Raw genomic sequence first — 19,933 nt, forward strand, 5'->3', positions numbered from 1 at the left:
AGGCGGGCAAAGGGGGGGAGAAATAGGAACAGAAAGAGACTGCTGTGGGCGTTAACACACTGCCGTGTGCAGATGATGTTTTGTTGAGTTGTACACTTGAAACCCGTATGTTTTGTGAACCAATGTCAACCCAATAAATTCAATAAAAAAATAAAATAATCTCTTGCATAATTATTAGCAAGGCTACAAGGTCAGGCTGGATTTCTCTTTGTCTCTTCAACATGTCTCCTTTGGTCCTTGCCCAGCGTCTTTGTACTTGCTGGTTCCTCTGCTCAGAACCTTCTTCCCAGGATCATTGTCTCATCACTCAAGTCTGAGATCAACCCTCACCCCTCAGAGTAGCCTTCCCTGATTATTCTTGCATAATGGCCAGACCACTCCTTTCCCAGCCCCCAGTCATGTCTTCGTGCATTTACTCTCTCTAATTTTCTTCATGGTGTTGATCTTGTTTAAGTGTTTACTGTCATCCATTCCACGCCCCACGCCCCAGTTTACACACACACTTGGACCATCACCTCTGTGCAGGCTAATATTTGTTCGTTCCCACTGTATCTCCAATGCCTCGCACAGAACTGGCCACAGAGTAGCCACTTCATAATATCTGTCAAACCAGGGGTGGGGCATGTCCAGCCCGCGGGTGGTATAAGGCCCTCGAAATCATTTGGTCTGGCCCTGCCCAAGTATCAGGGGTGAGTTAATTAAATGTTTGACCAAATATAGCAGGCTAATTTTTAAGTTGATAATTTTGTATGGCCTATGGATTATGTTACAAATATCCAAATGGCCCTTGGCAGAAAAAAAGGTTCCCCATGCCTGTGTTAAAAGAAAGACTTTTCACAGGCTGGAAAGGAGCGTTGGTTACGGAATGAACAATCATTCCAATGACTAGGACAGATTATCCGCATCCGCTCTGAAGTCAAAGCACCGCGGTGCACAGTGAGCACGGCCCGTATCCCACAGCCCCGCTTCTACAGAACTGTCCCTTCCGTTTGTCCTTCAACTCTGAAAACAGCACAGTGGGAGCACTGCTGTCCAGATGCACAGGGAAAAGGGAATGTAGAAATAGTCATTGTTTCCACTCTGGAAATATGGGGAAACCGAGTCTCGTGAACTGAGTAAGACAAGGCTAGATGACAGCCTGGTCTCGTCTGTATTCCGGGAAGTCAGCATCACCCTGGTGTTGAATTCCCAGCCTCGGCCTCAGGCAGCAGCTTGCCACTCTCCTGGTGAATTCTGACTTACAGCCGTGGCCTTAGCCCTTAGCTGTGGTTGGGGAAAATGAATTAAATCAAATGACGAAATGAGCATGTGTCAACGACTCGTTTGAAACCCTTATTCTTTCTGATTCTAGATCATCGTTCACCGACGGTTCCTTAAAATGCTGGACATCATGCGTTTCATGGACAGAGAGACCATATTAAAGAGGCTCAAGCACAGCAGACAGTCGATAGCACAAGGTGAGATACGGCCGGGAAGTCAGCGATGCTTCGGCCAGGCGTCGTCACAGCATGAGGTTTCTTTACAATGAAGTTGGCTGCGTAGAAATATGATGTTTTCATAAATCACACGTATGTTTTCTATGGCTGATAAACAAGTCACCATAAATGTGTGGCTCAGAACAAACGTGTGGAGGTCAGAAATCTAAAATCAGGGATCCACAGGGCTGCGTCCCTGAGGCGCCAGTGGAGAATGTGTTCCTGGCCTTTCCCGGCTTCCGGAGGCCACCGGCACACTTGGCTCCTGGCCACTTCCTCAAGTCACTGACCTCTCGCCTCTGTCATCACGTCTCCTTCTCTGAGTCTGACCCTCTTCTCCCTCTTTTATGGATCCTGTGATTACTTTAGGCCAGTGGTTCTCAACCTTCTGGCCCTTTAAATACAGTTCCTCATGTTGTGACCCAACCATAAAGTTATTTTCGTTGCTACTTCATAACTGTAATGTTGCTACTGTTATGAATCATAATGTAAATATGTGATATGCAGGATGGTCTTAGGCGACCCCTGTGAAAGGGTCGTTCGACCGCCAAAGGGGTCGCGACCCACAGGTTGAGAACCGCTGCTTTAGGCCCACCCGGATCACCCAGGACAATCTCCCCATCTCAGTCAAGATCCTTAACTTAATCACGCCTGCAAAGTCCCTGTGCCACGTAAGGTCACCAGAGACGAGGACAGTCAACACGCACACTTGGTGGCTGGTTGGCTGGGTCTGGTTTTATCTCAGCCAAGCATTTACACACAGTGTTTTACCTCATATTATCTTTGCTATTTTTAAAAAGTTCCAATCGCAGTTGGGCTGGGGCTGCTGGAGGCCCATCCTCAGTAGCTCTAGGAGCCCAACAGCCACATCACCATCTTCTTCCAGAAAATGTATTTCCAACCTGTGGCTTGGGTGCAGACCCACAGGCGGGCCTGGTCTCTCCAGCCCTCCTCCCTCCTGAGCCCGAGCCCCTGGACCTGGCTCAGGCTGCTCTGTCCTCCCCCAAAATAAAGTGAAAATAAAATAACATTTTTAATACATTGGAGCGGGGTGGAGGTAAAGGACAAAGGAGACATTAAAAATGGGAATAAATACATGCACACATAGATACTGTGATTGGAATGGCATGTAGCAGGTACCACGTGGTGTGTGACAAATAAGCAACTGAAGATGGGGGTTTCACATAGAACTACCTTAGGAGTCTCCCCAAAAGTGCTGTTTTGTTTTTCCCTCATAGACAAGCCTCCCTCCAAATACCATCTGCTGCGGCACAGTCAAGACAATTACTCCAGCTGGGGCTTTGTGTCACCCAAGCACGTGCTGCCCTTCGCCTTCCCATCCCACAGTCCTCCCCAGGGCTTCGATGAGCTGGTGGGTGCAGCTGGGCTGGGGAGGGGCCGGGCTCGGTCAGATGGTTGTTCGGCAGACACCAAGGCAGGCCCTATCGCTGTCTCGGTCCCTTTGCCTCCTCTGAGAGGCTCCCCCGGGGAGACCTGTGCCCAGGGACTGTGGCCAATGGGAAGCCAGGGGTCATGTGCTGCCACCGCCTGGCATCCGACACACTGTGCCGAGCTTCTGAGAGCTGGGGCTGGCCCTTTCCAGCCCGGGGCCCAGCAGGAGCACTGAGCGGAGCTTGAAGCCCAGGTTCAGGCCTGAGAGCAGCTGGGCAGACCGAGAGACCCAGAGGGCCTGGCCTGGCCTGGGAGGCAGGTCCTGCTCAGCTGAGTCCTTCTGTGGCGTGAGCAATGGAGACGCCAGAAGGACAGCCCAGAATCCCCAGTCTAACCCCATCAGGCTCACAATTCCCCCTTCCTCCTTCCCTCCCCCCCACCTTCTCCCTGTCCCTTCTCTCTCTCTCTCTCTCTCTCTCTCTCTCTCTCTCTCTCTCTCTCTCTCTCATCCTGGCACGAGGTGTGGTATTTCATCCCTCTTGCCCGGTGGGCACAATGATGCTTTATAATAAAAAGAACAGCCCTGCATTACATCCACCATGAGGGAGGCAGTGTCCTAAGGGCTTCAGTTGTATCAACTCTTTAATCTTCAACAAATCTATGTGCTGCGTATCATCTTACAGATGAGCAGGAAACTGAGACACAGGGACATCGCCAGAAATAAAATGTTGCCCCTGTTCACATAGTTGGCAAAAGAAAGTGTGTTTAAGTTGATACTGAAAATGCATATGCTAAAAAAAAAAAATCAGTTTCAAAGACTAAACTTGCCATTCACATCCTATAATGTGTGTTAAGCATTGCAGGACTGACTAGAAATTCCATGTATTTTCTGCATTAGAAAGTAAATGACTTAAAAGATTAGAATATTTTGTTCCTAGGAGAGAAAAAAATCTGATTTTCCAGCGAGAACAGACGTCTGACACCTAATCATTGGTGGCAGAGATCGCCACTGCGCTCATTCCTTCTGAGCAGCTCAAAGCTTGGGCATTTCATTCGCTGCTTTAATTCGTTCTACAAAGGCTGCTGCTCAGAGCTGATGAAAAGCAGACTGTTCAGCACTCCTGCCTTTAAAGAGTTCTCAGATTCATCTCACGAACACTCTATTTTATCAATTTTAAAATAACTTTTAAAATGTATTTAGCATCTTTGCCCAGCCAACGTGGCTCAGTCATTGAGCATCAACATAGGAACCAGGAGGTCACAGTTCAATTCCCGGTCAGGGCACAAGCCCGGGTAGTGGGCTCAGTCCCCAGTGTGGTGGGATGTGAAGGAGGCAGCCGATCAATGATTCTCTCTCATCAGTGATGTTTCTCTCTCTCTCTCTCTCTCTCTCTCTCTCTCTCTCTCTCTCTCTCTCCCCCCCCTTCTTCTCAAAAATAACTAAAAATATATTTTTAAAAATATTTAGCATCTTTGAAATTAGGAAGTGTCTTATAATTGATGGCATGTTAATATGCATCACACTAATGTAACTATGGTGTCTTAGATCAGGTGAAATACCGTGTTTATTGAGTGCCATAATCAGCAGGCGCTGTATCAGATTCTCTAGGTGTCTGAGGCAGCTTGGCCTGCCGGACGTTGATTGGTAGTGCTTTAGGGATTAGCAGCTGTGGGAGGGTGGTGGGAGCGGGAGCGGGAGTGGACAGAGAGAGGAGCAGCTCTGCAGACCTTCTTGACAAAGGCCTCAGCTGAATTCATGAGGAGCTCTGATGCTGAGATAGGGTGAGAGGACCCAGCATCAGACCTGTCGTTGGAGATGGGCTGCCCTCGGAGGGGCACATGGCCTTCACTGAGGCAGCGCCTGCAGCCAGGGCACCTCCTGAAGAGGGCTGACCCCAGAGAGTTGTTTGTATGAACTGGACTCCTAGCAACTGGGGGACTGAACCCTTTGAGCCTAAAGGTGATTCTGGGTGGCACCTTGCAGCATCCACGACAGTAGAAAATGAAGAATCACTTCTACTAAGAGACAAGGAGGGAAGGTTGGCCACCGCCACCTCCAGGCCCCACACGTGCAGTAGCGACTGTGGTCGTGGGAAGGGATGCTTTAAGAATAGAGCTGTTCACTTAATGTTCAGAGTGTCAGGGCCAGCAGCACAGCCACCGTTGCTTAATGTGGTTATGTGTCAATTCCTTGCATTTTCCCCTTTCAGGCTCCTGGCGGCCTTGGACCTGTCCCAATTAAACCTTCAGACATTCAAGTCAAGCACCATCATTCCTTCTTCAACCTGCAGGTCAGACCGATTACATGGTATCGTTAATTAGGCTCCTTATGACATGAACAAAACATTGGAATTGCATTATTTTAATAGCTTATTTTACTATGGACTGTACTGTGTCACATACTGTGTGTACTTTCGTATTGTCATTTTATGGTATGTGTGAAGCTAACAGACTCTGTTTTCCTGATGGGGCTTATGGGATCCAGGATCCTTCCTTATTCTGTGGAAATACCATCTATTATGCACACATGAAGGCACACAGATTAGAAACTTTAAGAAAAAGCACAAGATGAGGTGAACAAAGTTAGTCAGTCCTCCTTGAGTATATATGACCACTTCTGCTTTTGAAAATATATTTTTATTTTTTCAACTATAAGGAAGTATAAAGATAATTCTTTATTGTTGGAAGTATTACATATTCCCCCTTTTCCCCCCATTGACCCCATCCAGCCCACCATCATCCCCCACCCCAGGCCCTCACTGCCCCACTGTCTGTGCCCATAGGCCATGCATATATTCATATAAGGTCCTTAGCTGATTTCCTCGCACCCACCCACCCCCCCTCGTTTGTTCATCAGTTTATTTGGTTAATTAGATTCCACAAATGAGTGCGATCATATGATACTTATCTTTCTCTGACTGACTTATTTCACTTAGCATGATATCCTCCAGGTCCCTTTATTATGACTCAAGGGATAAGAAATTCTTCTTTTTTACTGCTGCATAGTATTCTGTGGTATAAATGTACCACAGCTTTTTTATCCACTCATCTACTGATGGGCACTTGGGCTATTTCCAGTTCTTAGCTATTATAAATTGTGCTATGAACATAGGGATGCATATATCCTTTCTGATTGTTGTTTCTGATTTCTTGGGATATATTCCTAGAAATGGGATTATTGGGTCAAATGGGAGTTCCATTTTTCAGTTTTTGAGGAAACTCCATACTGTTCTCCATAGTTGTTGCACCAGTCTGCATTCCCACCAGCAGTTCCTTTTTTTCTGCATCCACACCAGCACTTGTTATTTGTTGATTTGTTGATGGTAGCCATTCTGACAGGTGTGAGATGGTACCTCATTGTTGTTTTAATTTGCATCTTTCTGATGATCAGTGACTTTGAGCATTTTTTCATATGTCTCTTAGTCATCTGTACGACTACTTTTGAGAAGTGGCTATTTAGGTCCTTTGCCCATTTTTAAATTGGATTGTTTGTCTTCCTTTTGTTAAGTTGTATGAGTTCCTCATATAGTTTAGATATTAACCCTTTATCAGATGTATCTTTGCCAAATATGTTCTCCTATACAGTGTGGTCCCTTTTTGTTTTGTTGATGGCTCCTTTTGCTGTATAGAAGCTTTTTATTTTGATGGTAGTTCCATTTATTTATTTTCTCCTTAAGTTTCCTTTGCCCCATGAGATGTATCTATAAACATATTGCTATGAGAGATGTCTAAGATTTTGCTGCCTATGGTTTCCTCTAGGATTTTTATGGTTTCCTGACTTACATTTAATTCTTATAATCCATTTTGAGTTTATTCTTGTGTATGGTGTAAGGTGGAGGCCTATTTTCATTTTCTTGCATGTACCTGTCCAATTTTCTCAACACCATTTATTGAAGAGAATTTCTTGACTCCATTGTATGTTCTTGACTCCTTTGTCAAATATTAATTGAGCATAATGGCTTGGGTCGATTTCTGGGGTCTCTGTTCTGTTCCATTGATCGATATGCCTATTATTGTGCCAGTCCCAGGCTGTTTAGCTTAGAGTGGTTTGTAGTATAAGTTGATATTTAGTATTGTGATTCCTCCAACTTTGTTTTTCTTCCTCAAGATTGCTGCAGCTATTCAGGGTCTTTTTTTTATTCCATATACATTTTTGGAATATTTGTTCTAAATCTGTGAAATATGCCATTGAAATTTTAATAGCGATTGCATTGAATCTATAGATTGCCTTGGGTAGTATGGACATTTTAATGATGTTGATTTTACCAATCCATGAACACGGTATATTCTTCCACTTGTTTATATCTTCTTCTATCTCTTTTTTCAATATCCTGTAGTTTTCCGAGTTCAAGTCTTTTGCCTCCTTGGTTAAGTTTATTACTCAGTATCTTAATATTTTTGTTGCAATGGTAAATGGGATTCTTTGTTTAATTTCTCTTTCTGAGAATTCATTATTGGTGTGTAAAACAGCCATCGATTTTGGGGTGTTGATTTTATATCCTGCTACATTGCCAAATTCATTTATTAAATCTAGTAGTTTCTTGGTGAAGTCTTTAGGGTTATCTATGTACAATATCATGTCATCTGTGAATAGTGAGAGTTTTACTTCCTCCTTTCCAATTTGGCAATTTGCTAATATTTTGTTGATCATTTTAGCATCTATGTTCATCAGGGATGTTGGCGTGCAATTCTCTTTCTTTGTAGTGTCTTTATCTGGCTTTGGAATTAGGGTAATGCTGGCCTCATATAAAGAGCTTGGAAGTGTTCCTTCCTCTTGGATTTTTTGGGAATAGTTTGAGGAGGAAAGGTGTTAGTTCCTCATTGAATGTTGGGTAAAACTCTCCTGTGAAGCCATCAGGACCAGGACTTTTGTTTGCTAGAAGTTTTTTAATTACTGCTTCTATTTCATGAGTTGCTATTGGCCTATTCAAGTTTTCTGATTCTTCCTGATTCAGTTTTGGGACTTTGTATGTTTTTTAGGAACTTGTCCATTTCATCCACATTGTCCAGCTTGTTGGCATATAGTTGTTCATAGTATTTTCTTACAATCCTTTGTGTTTCTGTGGTGTCAGTGGTTACTTCTCTGTTTTCATTTCTGATTTTATTTATTTGGGTCCTCTCTCATTGTTTCTTGATGAGTCTGGTTCATCAATTTTGTTTATTGTTTCAAAGATCAGCTCTTGGTTTTCATTGATTTTTGTATTTTTTTTGTCTCTATGTTATTTATTTTTGCTTTAATCTTTTTTCCTTTCTTCTACTTACTCTAGGTTTTCTTGTTGTTCTGTTTCAAGTTGTAGGGTTAAATAATTTACTGTTGCTTTTTCTTGTTTTTTGAGGTGGGCCTGTAGTGCTAGGAACTTCCCTCTCAGGACTGCTTTTGCTATGTCCCAGAGATTTTGGGTTGTTGTGTATTCATTTTCATTTGTTTCCAGGAAGTTTTTGATTTCTTTCTTGATCTCGTTGGGAACCCATTCATTGTTTAATTACATGCTATTTAGCCTCCATGTGTTTGGATGTTTTGGGTGTTTTTACTGTAGTTGATTTCTAATTTTATTCCACTGTAATCTGAGAAGATGCTTGATATTATTTCAGTCTTCTTGAACTTGTAGAGACTTGTTTTGTGTCCTAGCATGTGGTCTATCTTTGTTAATGATCCATGTGCACTTGAGAAGAATCCATGTTCTGCTGCTTTGGAGTGAAATCTTCTATAAATGTCAATTAAATCCATTACAGTGTGTCCCTTACACTCACTGTTTCCTTGTTAAGTTTTTGTCTGGAAGATCTGTCCAGTGAAGTCAGCAGGGTGTTAAAGTCCCCTACTATGACTGTATTGTTGTCAATTGTTCCGTTAAAGTCTTCTAGAAGATTTTTATATATTTAGGTGCTCCGATACTGTGTGCATATATGTTTACCAGGGTTATATCCTCTTGTTAGATCAATCCCTTTAGTATTATGTAGTAACCTTTATTGTTTCTCTTTTTTTTTTTTTTGCCTTTATTGTCTCTTGTGATGGCCTTCATTTTGAAGTCTATTTTATCAGATATGAGTATTGCTACTCCAGTTTTTTTGTTCTTTTCCATTTACATGGAAATGTTTTTTTTTATCCCTTCACTCTCATCCTGTGTGGTCTTTTGTTATGAGGTGGGTCTCTTGTAGAGTATATAGTTGGGTCATGTTTTTGAATCAACTGCCCTACACCTTTGATTGGAGCATTTAATCCATTTATATTTAAGGTTATTATTAATAGTTACTTATTTATTGCCATTTTAATTCTGTATGCCTAGTTTTCTCTCTCCATTTCTTCTCGTTACAGCAGTCTCTTTAGCATTTGTTGTAATGCTGGCTTGGTGGTGATGTATTCCTTTAGCTTTTTTTTGTCTGGGAAGCTCTTTATTTGACTGTCTATTTTGAATGATAGCCTTGCTGGATATAGTATCTTAGTTTCAGATCATTGCTTTCCATTACTTTGAGTATCATGCCATTCCCTTCTGGCTTGTAGAGTTTCTGATGAGAAATCAGGTGTCTGCTCCTTATAGGTAACAGTTTGCTTTTCTCTTACTGTCTTTAAGCTTCTCTCTTGTCTTTAATTTTTGGGACTTTAATTATGATGTGTCTGGGTGTGGGCCTGTTTGGGTTCTTCTTGTTTGGGGTTCTCTGAGCCTCCTGAACTTGTGTGACTTTTTTCTTTACCAAATTAGGGAAGTTTTTTGCTATTATTTCTTCAAGCATGTTCTCTATCCCTTTCTGCTTCTTCTGGCATGCCTGCTATTTGAAAGTTGGTACGTTTCATGTTGTTCCAAAGTTCCTTTAAGCTGTCGTCCTGTTTTTTAACTGTTTTCTCATTTTGGTTCTCTGATTGAGTGATTTTTTTCAACCCTGTCTTCTAATTCACTGATTTGACCCTCACCTTCCTCTAATATGATGTGTATTCCTGCCAATGTGTTCTTTATTTGTGCTATGTCCTTTTTTATTTCTGTATTTATAGTTACTATATTATTTCTCATGCTGTTGAGCTTCTTTACCATCCTTATTCTGAACTCTATGTCAGATAAATTTCTTATCTCTATTTCATTTAGCTCTTCTTCTGGATAATTCTCTTGTTCTTTCATTTGTGGGTTGTTTCTCTGTCTCCTCATTTTGGCTGCCTGTTTGGATTTGTGACTATGTATTAGGTAGATCTGCAATGCCTCTCAATCTCTGGTGCAGGACAGTGTCAAACACTTTTTCTGACTAATTAGATTAGGCAAATACTCAAAGCCTCCAGAGACTGCCTCTGTCTACAGCAGTGGTTCTCAACCTTGGCTGCACATTAGAATCAACTGGAAATATTTTTAAAATCCTGATTTCTGGGTCTCATCCTCCAGAAATTCTGTTTCTTTGTTATGGGGTGGGGCCAAAACATTCGTAACAAAGAAACAGAATTTCCAGAGGATGAAGCCCAGAAATCAGGATTTTAAAAAGATTCCCAGGTGATTCTAATGTGCAGCCAAGGTTGAGAACCACTTGTCTACAGACTTATAGGATTCTGTCTTGAATTGCCCTCAGGCAATCATCCGCAGGTGTTGCAAGAGGTTATTTTTTTCAATAGGGTGGGGCAATTGCTTCTGCCTAGAGGGCTAATTGTTATTCTCAGTCTCTTAACGGGCCTCAGCAACTCTGCACTGTGGGGCAAGGTGTTTTCCAATAGGGTGGGTCAACTGTCTTCCCACAGTAAGGCTGCCTGTATAACAAATGTCTGTGTGGGAAAGATGACCTCCGCAGCATGAAGGAATGACAGCACAGGAAACCAGGGTGTCTGCCTTCTGAGCTCTAATCCCAGAGCCCCTGATCCTGCTCACACAGCTCCAGTCCACTCTTCCCTCCCTTTGCTGGAGCACAAGGTGGTTGGCTCCATAGGGAATTCTGTGCATTGGCCCTTTAAGAGAGTGCCTGAATTTCCAGCTGCTTCTCCCTGACTGACAGCAACCCTGCTGCTTTTCACAGCCAGGTATTATGTGGGTACCTTTCTCAGCTCTGGTGCTCCCTGATAGGGGAGCCCAGGTTGAGGATTAGACCCCAGAGTTCTCAGTGACAAACCCGTTCCCCCAATCTGAGATATCTTTCTAGAACTTCAGTTGCTGTCTGTGGGAGCCCAGCCAGCCCTTTCATGCCTCCACCCCTCCTACCAGTCTCTATGTGGTCTCCACTTTCAGTCCACAGTTAACAGGGTTCTCTCCAGCAAGTCTTCCATTGATTATTCAGGAAGTGTTTCTGTGTTTCAGTTGTAATTCCAGTTTGGTCATAGGAGAATGTCTGTGCAGCATCCACTTATTCCGCCATCATGTTTAATCCTCCCCTGAAAATATAAATATTTTTAATTACTAACCAGTAGTTGAGGTCTTTCTAAGCATGTGGCACTGAAGGGCACTTGTGGGGACTGGCACCAAGGCACCCAGCACAGTCAAATGAACCATTGCCACAACCTTGTGGTAACAGCATGGATCTTGTTTTCTTTTACCACCAGGCAGCTCAGAAGTGTTATTGTTGAGAGTAGACACCATTGAATGGTCACAAACTTTTAGGAATATTGAATCAGTCATCTTGTTTCACCCCCAGGTTCCTCAATTGTACAAAATTAGGGGGTACCAGCCATTCTCTGTTCAGTTGTCTTCAGCAAGTTACAGACCTCAAAAGCTTGCTCGAGCCCTGAAGCAAGGAGCTGAGGTAACACATCCCTGCTTTGGGAATTGCCCTCACCTTTCCCCTCTTGTCCCAGCATTAAGACTCACACTGCTCTTGGTCCTTTCACAGGATGAAGCCACCACCGTGATAGCCCTGCCAAAGCAGGACATCACCCCTCAGTCCCCTGGCAAGATCTCAATCTTGAACATGAAGCCACCCAAGGCCTTAGCTGTGTCTCCAGATTATGACCCACTTTACATCTTTGTAAGTGACCATTGGCAGAAGTCTTGTGTTCTGTGTTCCTTTATTTCAGCAGTTGCTTTATAAGAAAACAGATGTATTAATTGGGAATATTTTTACCTCTTTGGAATGTCAAGGTTTAAACAATATGTCATCTTCAAACTTGCTTGCTTGGAGAATATCAATGCTTCTGTCTTTTAGTAATCCCAGCATTTATTTTTATAACAATAGCTTTGTGATCTTTTCTAATTGTATATCATATATAATATACTAGAGGCCCGATGCACAAAATTTGTGCAAGGGGCTTGGCCCTCGCAGCCCTGGCTTTGTCTGGACAGTCGTCCGGAAGGTTGTTCGGCTGTCTGGTCTAATTAGCATATTACACTTTTATTATAGATTACATGTATATACATGCACACACACATAATGTTTTAAAAAAGAGAAAGAAAAATCACAACAAAAAAGGAAAGTAAAATTACCCCAAATCCCATCATTCAATGTTGGTTCCTATTCCACCCTTGGGCAGTGCATTGCTGCCATACTCACGCCTCTGCCTACCAGCTTTCTCTGTCCTACTTTGTTTTTGTGGCTGCACATGCTTACCCACCAGAAGCACCCTAACCATGCCACTTTCTGCTCATTAGTCTTCATGGACCCCGCTTTTCTACCAAATTAAGCCAACACTCCTGGAACTGTGAGGCCAGTCATAATCCCGAGCCCCGTGCATCCCTGTCCCCCAACACACATCCCTGCCAAACTCTATGTCCCTCCCATCACCAGGTCTTTGCTTATTCTGACCTGCACTCATGGGGTTCTCTCTCCGACTCCACATTTCCAGCTGCCCAAGTCCCATCCAGACAGGAAATCTGATGAAGTTCCACGCCATGATGGCATCACATACACATAGAGAACAGGGGGCCTCAAAGCCACTTGAGAAAGTCCCCTTTGTGAGAATCTCCGTGTGGGCAGAGGTGCTAATGGTCACACCCCAGGGCACCCAGCCAGTTGGTGGGGAGCTGGGACGCCGCCTGCCTGTCTCCCACCTGTTCCGAGGGCTCCCCTCAGAGCGGTGCTGCTTCTCTGTGGAGAGCTGTGCTGTTGGCCGTGCTCTGGCATTTTCTTATTGTCTCGTGGGTTGAGGAGAATGCTCCTCAGAGACATGGAATCTTAGAACTAGCATAACCTTGCAGGACATTTAACTCAGTGATTTTCAAACTTCCTTTAGTACCAGAAGCCTCTCAACAGCTGAAATTTTACAGAGAAAAGCAAAATGTAAAATAGAGAAAGCTCTGGTTACTCGGATGGCACTGGGGCAGGGGCTCTCTGAGGGGCCATCCCAGCAAAGCCCTAGGGTGTCTGCAGCAAGGTCTGAACAACCAGTGTTTGTTCCCCAGACCCTCCCCCCACCCCACCCCCACTGCCATCTTCTCATTGTTTTCAAAGTGAGAACACTGCCCCGACCAGTTTGGCTCAGTGAATAGAGCATTGGCCTGCGGACTGAAGGGTCCCGGGTTTGATTCCAGTCAAGAGCATGTACCTTGGTTGCGGGCACATACCCAGTGGGAGGTGTGCAGGAGGCAGCTGATTGATGTTTCACTTTCATGGATGTTTCTAACTCTCCATCCTTCTCCCTTCCCCTCTGTAAATAATCAATAAAATATATTTTTTAAAAAAATAAATGAATACATAAAAGTGAAAACACTGGTCTGGAAGAACTGAGGGATTTTCCAGTCATACCAAACTTCCTTAGAAAACATCAGTAGTTATTTATTAATTTATTAATTCCACTAATACTTAGGGTGTGCCTGCTATGGCATAGGATAGGAACCCAAGTAAAGGAGCAATTCATCCAAGAGGCACAACAGCCCTAAATATCTATCCACCTAATGCCAGAGCTTCAAAATGATGCAGCAAAAACTGATTGAACCACAAAGGGAAAAGTAGACAAATCCACAATTATAGTTGGTGAATTAAACACCCCTCTCTCACAGACAAGGCTCAATGAAATGGTAAAGATTCAAATTAAAGGAAGTATTTTTTTCTGACTTGGATAGATTAAGTCAGAAATAAATAGCATAAAAACATCTAGAAAATCCCCCCAAAAATTCGGTAGCTAAATTATATACTGTAAAATAGCCAAAAGGCCAAATAAGAACTCAAAAGAAATTACAAGGTATTTTTAACTGAATGAAAATGAAAACATAACACAACAATTTTGTGGGAAATTTATAACACTATTCACCTACATTAAAAAATGGGTTCAGGCAAGACCCCTCTTCCGTCTTTCTCCCTGGCCCTCTGCAGCAGCTTGCAGAGCTTGACTGGACCATTCAATGCCGGCACCACACTAGGCTCTCCTTCCCCCACTTCTATGCCTCCCTGGTCGGCTGCAGTTCCCTTAAATCAGTGGTTCTCAACCTTCTGGCCCTTTAAATACAGTTCCTCATGTTGTGACCCAACCATAAAATTATTTTCGTTGCTACTTCATAACTATCATGTTGCTACTGTTATGAATCATAATGTAAATATGTGATATGCAGGATGGTCTTAGGCGACCCCTGTGAAAGGGTCGTTCGACCGCCAAAGGGGTCGCGACCCACAGGTTGAGAACCGCTGCCTTAAATTGTGAGAGACATTTGTTTCTTGGCAACGAGATTGGGTTTCTACAAGCTATGTGTTTTGTTGTGATTTTTTTTTTAATGTTTTAGAAAATTATACAAACAAACAAATAGAACAAACTAGTTCTCAACCTACTACTTCTTAAACATCTGAAATTAAACAACTGTGAAGGGGCAACAGCTATGTTGTTGTTTGCAACAAGAATGGAGTTGTTGTTAGAAAATCCTGGAAGGGTCACTGCAAGGCCCTATGTTCTCATACTCTGGTATAATTGCTCTGTGCCTCCATTAGTTCTGCTGGAAAACTAATAAAAAACAGGATCTTCCCTAAAACCAGATACTACCTCTACATGGAGCCTTCCTCAATTAAAAACATCACCAAAACAATGTTAAATGTTGACATTTCCTGGTAGAGCAAATGGCACCCTCTTCTTTGCCTTCTTTTCGAAGTAGTTTTTCAAAAGCTACTTCTGTTTTCAAAGCCAGAAACTTACTTGCTTTTTAAAACCACTTTGCTTATTTAATAAATCCCCCTAATTCACTGAATTAAGAAACAAATACTTTAAGCCGTTTTACGCTGTGATTTCAGTTGTACTTGTTTCCAAGTGATGAGCTGAGTGCAGCCACATGGTATGTCATGCCGGAAGAGGGACACTGATGAATGGCTGACGTTTGGGACTGGAAAACACCTGCTCTCCTGCTCCTCCCCAGAGGCGCTGCCACGGAGGCCCTGTTAGTGCGAGTGGAAGCCACCAAGAGCAGTAGCAGCGCCTGCCCTCCGCTTGGCTCATAGGCCAGTAAACAAACGAGAATCGTTTTCTCTCTCTCTCTCCTGCAGAATCCCAACCCAGGATTATTTGCTGTGAAGCACCCTCTGACCTACACAGAAACCTTGATAGATTACTATCTGTGCACTCACCCCAAGTACAAGTTCACCAAGGATTCCCACAGCGGGTCCAGCATTCCTCTCACCCAGAAACAGTTTCTCCATCACACGGTAATGCCGTCCCCAGGCTCGCTGGCAGAGCTCGCCGGGGGCTGCAGGGAAGGGCGGGGAACAGGGATAGAGGGGCACCACTGGAATTGAGACAAAGAAGGCTTGCAGCCACAGCTGAGGAACGAGAAAGCTAACAACGATGGCTATGTGCACTCTCACACTGACAGCCCTCCAGAGGTCCAGGGGAGAGACGCACACCACCCTGGCCCCATCCAGACCCACCTCTCCAGCTGCAAGTTGCCCCTTTTCAATATTCACACTCTCTCTCTCTCTGTTTCCCTTGAAGATGACACCTCCTATACATTTTTATTCCTATTTCAACCCCGCAAAAACCATCACATGGCAGGCATAACCCCATGGCCTGATTGCCTCTTTGTCCCCAGCAAGTGTAGAAACCTCAGAATGGACCAGGTGCTGCTGGTATGACAAATGCTCACCAAGGAAGAGGCTCCAAAGAATTCCTTCTTCCCCCAGATGACCAACCCGAGTATCCAGGGACGTCTCTTGGGAGTTACCTTCAGGACGTTTACACTCACTCAATCCCTAACTCGGGTCATTATCGGTGCCCGACTGCTGCCAACAGCACCTCAAACAGCTCCTCCTCCGGCCTTACCTTTTTGTTCTGTGATTTGTGCAATGGCCCATGTGATCCTTGATCCCTGCCTCTCCCTCAAATACCTACCATCCCTGGGTTCTCCCAGTCTGCCCCAAACAGCTTTGGAATCTCCCTCTACGCCCCCCGCGGCCACCACTGTGCTGTCGGCCCTCTCTAGAGAACTTCCTTCAATACGCATCCCTCCGATCACGGTGTTTGTTAGGTTGAACCCTCTCTGCGGTTCTGCTGCCCGTGAGACTAGCTCCAAGCTCATTAGCTTGGCCCTCGGGCCTTTCATAACCAGCCTGCCTCCCCAGATGTATTCCCTTCAGCCCCCCTCATACTCAGCCCAGCGGGCGCCCTCCTGGCAACACCCCCTGCATCCCCCGGCACTTGCAGGTGCTTCCCCTGCCTAGATGCCCTTTGGTGAACCACCAGCCCCTTTGACTGTGGCTTCAGCACCAGAGTCACCATAACCAAGCGGACGGTAAGGCCACATCTGCCCTCCCGCCAGGGCCTGCTGAGTCATGATGTGCCTGATGAATCAGGGGAAGGAACGCTCCTTTGACCCCATGTTAATTGTGTGCTGCATTGTTGAATGCCTTTTGCTGGAGCCCTTGTCTTTTGTTGACCCCATGTTAATTGTGTGCTGCCTTTTGCTGTGTTGAATGCCTTTTGCTGGAGCCCTTGTCTTTTAGCTTCATACAAATTCAATCAAACTGAATGAAATTATAAATTTTGGAATTAAGATTTAAGCATAAACTATAGTCAGTTGAATGAAATGAAAGTCCTTCCTAGGCTTCGCCTCACCAAACAGTTCCTTTACATGCAGTGCCCTGTGCCGGCTTCCATTCCAGGACATTATACCCGGAGTAATGCACTGGAAGAGGTTCCAGCCCCTGGTTCTCGCATCTCTGCCCGACACCTCCAAGGCAGAGGCAACACAGAGGTAAGCACAGCTCATGTCTCACGGAGGCTGTGGTCCCAAAATGTGACATGCCAATCGGTGGCAGGTTATGCTTTCTTAATGCATGAGGGAAGTTTGCTAGTCACAGAAAAAGATGATGTACACTGATTTCCAAATTTTGAACTGGTCTTAAGATACACTTTAAAAACGACTAGTGTCACAGGTGGCTAGTTGGCCATCCTATATAATAAAAGTCTAATATGCTAAGTGTCTGACCATTCGACCAGTTGGTATGATGCACATTGACCACCAGCGGGCGGACACTCGACCAGTACGTTAGCTTGCTGCTGGGGCCCAGCCAATTGGGATGGGTGAGACAGGCTGGACATGCCCTGGAGCCCTCCCACGGTCCCTCCCTGGCCCCGATTGTGCACCAGTGGGGTCCCTCAACCTGGCCTGCCTCCTCTCACAATCCAGGACCCCTCAGGGGATGTCAGAGAGCCTGATCCCACAGGCCAAGGCAAGGGACCCCACTGTTGCACAAATCTGTGCACCAGGCCTCTAGTATTTTAATAAAAGTGAACAACCAATCCATACAATTCAGCTGAAATATTCATGGTTAGTTTTTCACATTTTAAAATTGCCAAGATGAGCCTTCTACACCGTTCCAGTCCGGTTCCAAAGGATCCATGTTTCCCTCGTGCCACAGCCTGTGAGAGGTCCACAGCAAGGCCCACAATAATCATCATATAGAGGCATGGCTCAGCTCCGGATTCAGCCCATCACTCAGCTCCGGAAGCAGAATGGGGAGATGAGAATATTGTTGGACCAAAGAAATTTAGAGTCACCCTCTTTGTCCAATCTGCTTATATAACACCTCTTCAAAGTGCTGACATACCAAACAAGAAGCCTGCTGCCTTTTCTTTAAGGCTCTGCCTGATCAAGAACCCACTTCTGAAACCTTGAATTTGCATCTTTAGTTCATTACCCTTATAAACATAGTTAAATAAGTTGTTGGTGAGCAAATTTGACTAGTATCCTGAAATGATTATTATCACCTTATGTTCAAATCCTTGCTTCAGAATGAGGCCCACCCCAAGGCGACAGAGCCCTGCCATGGCCCCAGGCTCTGCCACTACGGGATCAGCAGAGACCTTTGCCCCGGCTTCCCACAGTGTGTCCAGTTCCTCTCCCTCAGCAGAATGCCACGCCGCTGCCTCCTGGGCTGTAACTCAGCCACGCCCCCCAGCCACCCCCGAGCCCCGCCCTCCTGTCCAGAGGGGGGGATTGGACCTGTGCGAAGGCCCTTCTCAGCCTTGACATTTTCGTTTAGAAGGAGGAGGAGAGCTAAGCCAGGGTGCAGCAAGCCCAGCTGTGCCACCGTCCACCGCCCCTCCCCGGGGCCGGAGCAGCGAGTTGAAATCCAGTGTGTGGCTCCAGAACGCTTCATTCACTTCTTCCTTCTTCGCCTGCGGAAAAGCTTTTCCCAAATTAAGGAAAATCCAGACTTGCTTCCAGAGATTTTCTGAATACCATCCCTTTGGGGTTTCTCCTTAGTGCTTCTCTACTCCTCCTCCCGCCTGGAGAGTAACATGAAGCCAAGCATAGGACATGTAGGACTTCAAAAACAGTCGTTCTTTTTCTCTGCGTTTACTCATACCTCATCCACCCCACTGCCATCTCAAAATAAACTAAGCATCCCTGTTCTTCACTTAAGCGTATCTCCAAAACCCAAAATCTCCATAATGGCAGTGACACAGTGACACTGCAGACAGAACAATGTTTTGGCGTCTGAGAGACCTGCTCCATTACTTGCTAGCTGTCACCAGCTCTATGTCCTTGGGCGAGTTACTTGTTACTGAAGCACTTTGCGCAACAGTTTCCCCGCCCATGAAACAACAATGGCGATGGCGTCCTCACCCCACTGCTGTGCGGATTAAAGTGAAATGATGATGTGATGCATTAGCACCATCCTATGTAATAAAAGACTAATATGCAAATTGTCCCCTCGACCAGGACTTCAACTGGGAGTTCGACCAGGGAGCGGGGCTGGGCAACCACCTGAGGCCCCTATCCCCAGCCAGGGCGGGCCGGCCAGAACATACTTGTGCATGAATTCGTGCACCGGTCCTCTAGTCTTCAATAACTTCCTGCTCTTCTACCTTCCATACCCACCCACTACAGCTTGCAATCCCCCTGTTTCCACCAGGTGGCGACGGTCTGCCACCACCTGATCCCCTCACTTTGCTGTGGGGTAAGGACACTTCAAACTTACCCTTACAATCCGTAAATATAGCTGGTGTGGAGTATTGTCAGGAGACTGACTAAGCAAGATGAGAAATGGTGAGAGGTGGAGACTGCCCCTGTCCACCAACTGGCCCCACGCACAGGCCTCCAGGATGAAGGGGGGGAAATCTCCCCAGGCTGTTCTTTCAAAAAGCAGTCAGAATGCAGTTACCTGGGGCTTGAATTAACCATGAATTAAACATGAATTCTACGTGAACTAGGAAAAGTCCCCGACCATGAGTTGTCACTTTAGTTCATTACCCTTCTGGGTCTGAGTGCTCTGTTGAGCCAGATTGTTTCCAAATAAACCATAATTGGTAACAGATTATAAAAGCAAAAGAGGATTCTATATTTCCTTATCCTGGATTTTCATGATACAAGATTCTAGATCAGGGAGTTGTTGTTGTTTTTATTTCTAATAGGAGTTATAAAATAATAATGGCATTTCTTTTTAAATTCCTACCAATCCATTAATGATACTTCAACTTTGCAACCATTTTGCTTGAATAAATTACCTATTATTTATGAGACGTTTCCCTTGTGTCTTTTTCCCCTGAGAGTTACCTATTTGCTGTTAAACCCTGTGATATAGTTAGTGTTTATTCCAAGTCATTTTGGTATTCAGAATAATCAAAACACCTCAACTTGGTTTTACTCTTTAATAAATTTAGAGAGAATTTGTTGAATCTCTAGGACTTTCATAAAGTCGACAGCAATTGAATGAGTTATCTAGTCCAGTGCCCAGACTTCTGGGTTTTATAG

General features: G+C 44.6%; 1 protein-coding gene across 1 annotated transcript in view; it reads left to right on the forward strand.

The window, feature by feature from the left end:
• Nucleotides 1-19,933, forward strand: part of CFAP221 (cilia and flagella associated protein 221) — an 86,482-nt gene that overhangs the window by 60,441 nt on the left and 6,108 nt on the right. Inside the window, exons 15-21 of the mRNA XM_006769666.2 lie at nucleotides 1,352-1,457; nucleotides 2,714-2,847; nucleotides 5,078-5,158; nucleotides 11,463-11,570; nucleotides 11,658-11,792; nucleotides 15,225-15,383; nucleotides 16,836-16,927. Coding sequence (XP_006769729.1) covers nucleotides 1,352-1,457; nucleotides 2,714-2,847; nucleotides 5,078-5,158; nucleotides 11,463-11,570; nucleotides 11,658-11,792; nucleotides 15,225-15,383; nucleotides 16,836-16,927 — 815 coding nt within the window. The remainder of the gene's footprint in view (nucleotides 1-1,351; nucleotides 1,458-2,713; nucleotides 2,848-5,077; nucleotides 5,159-11,462; nucleotides 11,571-11,657; nucleotides 11,793-15,224; nucleotides 15,384-16,835; nucleotides 16,928-19,933) is intronic.

This window comes from Myotis davidii, unplaced genomic scaffold (assembly GCF_000327345.1).
Source record: "Myotis davidii unplaced genomic scaffold, ASM32734v1 scaffold3, whole genome shotgun sequence".
Lineage (NCBI taxonomy): Eukaryota > Metazoa > Chordata > Mammalia > Chiroptera > Vespertilionidae > Myotis > Myotis davidii.